This window comes from Arvicanthis niloticus, chromosome 2 (assembly GCF_011762505.2).
Source record: "Arvicanthis niloticus isolate mArvNil1 chromosome 2, mArvNil1.pat.X, whole genome shotgun sequence".
Classification (NCBI taxonomy): domain Eukaryota; kingdom Metazoa; phylum Chordata; class Mammalia; order Rodentia; family Muridae; genus Arvicanthis; species Arvicanthis niloticus.
In genome coordinates, this window is record NC_047659.1 from 64,010,776 (window position 1) to 64,016,017 (window position 5,242).

General features: G+C 38.0%; 1 protein-coding gene across 1 annotated transcript; it reads left to right on the forward strand.

Moving 5' to 3' along the window:
- On the forward strand, nt 1–4,180 carry LOC117703761 (olfactory receptor 4X2-like). The gene is made up of 2 exons (XM_076928284.1): nt 1–72; nt 1,011–4,180. The coding sequence occupies exon 2, from the start codon at nt 1,036–1,038 to the stop codon at nt 1,963–1,965; it is 930 nt and encodes a 309-aa protein (XP_076784399.1). The 5' UTR covers nt 1–72; nt 1,011–1,035; the 3' UTR covers nt 1,966–4,180.
- The last annotated feature ends 1,062 nt before the right edge of the window (nt 4,181–5,242 follow it).

Below are 5,242 nucleotides of genomic sequence, written 5' to 3' on the forward strand. Positions count from 1 at the left end.
CTGAGTTCTTGGTCCTCTGAGGAACATCTGAGAGATGAATCTGCTTTGTTTTTATTTCTAATTCACAGGAAGGTGAGGCTGTGCATTTCCAAGTCAAAGGCTTCATGGGAACATATCCTCATGCTGTCATTCCACAGAAGCAGGAATCTGGGTCATAACTGGTCTTTGCATCTCCATCAAGTAACTGGAGGAAACACTGAGTTAATGCAGTGTTTTGCCTTGGGGGGGGGGGGGGTGGGGAGGGAAGCAGTTTTGAAGTTAGTATGAAGTCTGAATAATGCCCTGAGGGTTTATGTAGCAGGGCACTGAGGAAGGATGTTGGATCATTGCTGCCACATTGTTCTGAGTGTAAGAGTGGAGGAAATCAACGTGCCAGGAGAGAAAAGTAAATGGGTTAAATTGGAGGAAATGGAAAAGTTCAATAAGTATTCAAGCGTAGAATAAGGACAAGAACTGGAGAAGAAATATTGTCACAGGACGCATCTGTAGTGAGCTCTGGTCCCCGTAACGAATACTGGGCATCAAGGGACCTAAACCAGTGTTATCTATTCTGAAAACACTGATACTGTATATAAAAGGATGAGAAACTTTGTTCTGCAAACCAAGGAAAGATATAACATAAGAAGATTGCAGGGAAAAGATTACTAAAAACATTCAAAAAGCAATAGAAAGACATGCAACACAGATAAAAACAGTGTCCTGACAGCCTCTTCTTCATGAGGAAATACAACTTTATAATAAATCTTTCCTTCTTTGATCTGTTTCCAAAATTCTACATTCTGCATACAAAGTGATTTATTCACCAGATAATAGACACTCTTGCTGATATATTCTTGGCTGCAGGCTAAAACCCAAAGTCCCTAACAGTTCTTCATACACTGGTAGTGGTCTCTCCTATGACTTTATACTTGGCTATTTCCCTAACTTTTCCAGCCATTTGCATACTCATTCTCCATGGCACCCTCTTCCTTCTCCATGTTACTAACTCCTAATCTTTCATGTCATTTCAGGTCATACCACCCAACTTGCTCCCCCATGGCTGACATATACAATGTGACTGAGTTCTTTTTTCTGGGACTCTCTTCTAATCAAGAGGTGCAGAGAGTCTGCTTTGTGATATTTCTGCTCTTGTACATGGCCATTGTATTCGGGAATCTGCTCATGGTGGTCATTGTGGCAGTCAGCAGAAATCTTGGATCCCCCATGTACTTCTTCCTCAGCTCCCTCTCCTTTGTGGAGATCTGCTACTCCTCTACAACAGCCCCAAAACTCATCTTGGATCTCCTAGCTGAAAAGAAATCCATATCTGTATGGGGCTGCATGACACAGCTTTTCTTCATGCATTTCTTTGGTGGCATTGAGATGTTCCTTCTCACGATGATGGCCTATGACCGTTATGTGGCCATCTGCAAGCCCCTGCACTACACCAGCATCATGAACCGACAGGTGTGTACAGTCCTTGTGGGAATGGCATGGATGGGAGGCTTTGTGCATTCCCTTGCCCAGGTACTTCTCATCTTCCGCTTGCCCTTCTGTGGCCCCAATGTCATTGACCATTATTTCTGTGATGTGCTTCCTGTGCTTAAACTTGCCTGCTCAGACACCTTCCACATTGGCCTGCTGATTGTTGTCAATGGGGGAACACTGTCTGTGATCAGCTTTGTGGTCCTCTTAACATCCTATGGGGTCATCTTGTTCCATCTGAGAACTCAGAGTGCTGAGGGACGGCGCAAAGCTCTGTCCACCTGTGGGTCCCATGTCACTGTGGTTGTCATATTCTTTGCACCCTGTGTCTTTATCTATCTGAGACCAACAGCCACTCTTCCTATAGACAAGATGGTAACTGTGTTCTACACAGTGATAACTCCCCTCCTCAACCCTATCATCTACTCCCTGAGAAATGCAGAAGTGAAGAAAGCCATCAAGATTCTATGGATCAGGACAACAAAAGTAGATCAAAAATAGAGGCTGAATTTGCTTATTTTCATGAGTCTGGAATAATGTTGAATACAAACTGATAGGACAAAATGAGTAGAAAGACAATTCTCAGGCCTTATTAGTTCTAGAGAGTTCTGCATGGTCCACCATAAATGTTTTATTTTAAGCACCTGTAAAGTATTTCTGGCTATGGAAATATAATACATCTAGCCATGTTAGAATGTTTCAAGTTTGTATCCCTATAAATAATAATGTGAAAATATGCAAAGGGAGATATCCAACTGTAGACTCACTACAGTGAATTTACCTTGTTGAAGAATATGAAGGCCTTTGTTGCTCTGTGAAATTGCTTCTCAAAGTGCTCCTCACAGAATCAAGACATTGTAATTAAATACAGTAGAGGACTGGGGATGTGGCTCAGCTGCTAAAATGTTGATATTCATAAAGCCCTGGGTTTGATTGCCAGCACCCATGGTGGTACATGTCTGTGATCCCAGCACCTGGAAACTGGAAACAGAAGATCCAGGACCTTGAGGTTATCTTTGGTTATGAAGACAGTTTTAATCCAGCCTGAGATATAAGACCCTGATTTGTTCTATATACATTTTAAATAATAAAATCTTTTATTTGAGATTATTATAATTATAATCTTAAATAAAATATTTTTATTAATTTGTTTTTTCCTTTGGAACCTCTAAACCTTTCCACACATCCCTTCTAATTCCCCTTCAAATTCATGGCCCCTTTTTTCACTAATTGCTGTTGCATGCATATATGTGTATGTGTATGAGTATGTGTATGTGTATATACATATATATTCCCAAATAGAACCTATGATCTAACTTGTATGTATATTGCAAGGCTGATAGTTTGGCAGTGGACAATAATCTATTAGTGTGCTTTTCCCTGGAGAAGACCATCTCTCCCACTCGCAGCTTTCCTCAACTGCATATAGTTCTTTGTGCAAGACCCAAGCCTCAAGAGCATATGTGTATGTGTGTGAATACATATGTGTGTGTCTTTAAAATGTCTTAAGGTATCTCCTAGCAATATATTTATTAATTTCAAAGGTAAATGTACCATTTACCACCCCCTTTACAATTGTCCAAAGTTTGCATACCAAAATGAGGCAAATTGACACCATGTACCTCCTAACAGCCAGCTAAACCATCATAACACCTCCTTAGTAACTTTGCCCAAATAATAAATAACCCAGTAAAGTTGTTATCTTTTTCTCTTCAGAAGTTGACAGCTAAGAAAAATTGAAGAATTCTCCCACGATATTAGCAATAATTGAGTATAATATAGGAACTTGGATTTGGATCCTGTATTAGGTAAAGACACCAGTGGGAGTGTTGGAGGGAGGACTCTAGGACATAAGAAAGTTGTACAAATGCTGATTTTCTTATTTTGGTGATTATGTTTCTCTCCTGGAGTTTAGGAATGTCTCATTGACATGTCCAGATGTTGAAGCCTTCATATTAGCAGCTTTCAAGTATTTCAAAAGGATATCAATATTATTTGTATTCTACACATCTAAGGTATACAATATGCATGATATATATACATATTCATGTACAATAAAAATACTAGTGCAGTAAAGTAAATTAGCATATCCATTACTTCTACAGTCAGCTTATTTTGTTATAAATGCCTAAAATTCACTGTTGTGGCAAATTTTCAGTATACAGTTGGATTTTGTTTGGGGATGTAGATAGATAGATAGATAGATAGATAGATAGATAGATAGATAGATAGTAGATAGATAGATAATATATAGATATACTTATATATCTATATATGTGTATGTATACAAAGATATGTGTATCTGTATATTATGTATAGATACATAGATATAGGTATATATTATATAGATTATAGAGAGATGATAGATAGATAGATAGATAGATAGATAGATAGATAGATGATAGAGAAAGACGTTGTCCAGGCTTGCCTCAGATGCACAGAAATCCTCCAGCCTCAGATTTCACATGCTCGCATTGAAGCATGTGCTTCTGCATACAGCTATAATAATTTTAAGTATAGTTCTCATGCTATGCATTATATCTCCAGACTTGCTCATCTTATATAATTATATGTTTATATCCATTGGCCTAATTCTGCCTAAATCCATTGTCTACATATCTATTTACCTATTGAGAAAATAAATAATAAAGAAAATAATCACAAGTATTCTTAATGGGGAAATAGGATTAAATGAATTATAAAATTGTTTTTGTACTTTTTCAAGATTTTTTGTATCAATTTACTTTATGATAAAAGTTTATATACAGTAGTCTTATCCCTAAACTACTACAGAAACCAGCTGCAGCCTTCCCTCCCCTCTACTCACATCTTCTGTGGACAACAGCCTCTTATAGCCCTGAAAGGAATTCTTGCACGTCCCAGTCAATTGCCAACTCTACACCCTGCCTCAATCTACCCTGAGTCTCAAAGCTGGTATTTACCACTAGATGGCTAGCATGAAAAAACACAATCAAAAACAGCCAAGGCAAGATGTCCCCACTAAAGCCCAGATATCCTATCACAGCAGGTCCTGAGTATTCCAACATAGCTGAAGCACAAGAAAAAGACATCAAAAAAGAAGTATATGAAGATGGTAAAGGTCTTTAAAGAGGATTCAAACATAAGTGACGGTGAAAGTGAGAAACCCAGCAACTGAACTAAAAAGCTCACAGCAAAGCCTTGTAAGTAGAAAGAATCAAGCAGAAGAAAGAATACCAGGACTTAAGTAGAGGATCTCAAACAAATAAACAAGGAAAATAAAAATTTTAAAGCACACAGAGAAGGAACATAAAGGAAATGAAAAACCAAACCATCAAATTGCAGGCATAAAGGAGGGAGAATAATCCCAAGTCAATGGCATAGACTCGATCTTCAATGAGATCACAGAAGAAAACTTCCCCAAACTAAGAAAAAAACACACTCATTCAGATACAAGAAATGCACAGAACACTAAATAAACAAGACCAGGAAAGAAAATTACCAAGGCATATCATAGTTAAAATACTAAGTATACATAATAAAGTATATTGAAAACTGCAAGAAAAAAAAATACTCAAGTCACATATAAATAAAAACCCATCAGAGTGAAAGCTGAATTCCTAATGGAAAACTTTGAATGTCTGAAGAGCCTAGAGCAGTCTATTCCAACTCCTAAAAGAATGAAAACCTTCCAGGCTGGCAAGATATCTCAGTGGTCAAGGGTGCGGGCCATTTCTCCAAAAATCTTGAATTCACTTCCTAGCACCTACACGGCAGCTCACAACACTCATAACTGTGA

Coding starts and splice junctions, on each gene's coding strand:
- LOC117703761 (XM_076928284.1), top strand. CDS start 1,036: ATGGCTGACATATACAATGTGACTGAGTTCTTTTTTCTGGGACTCTCT.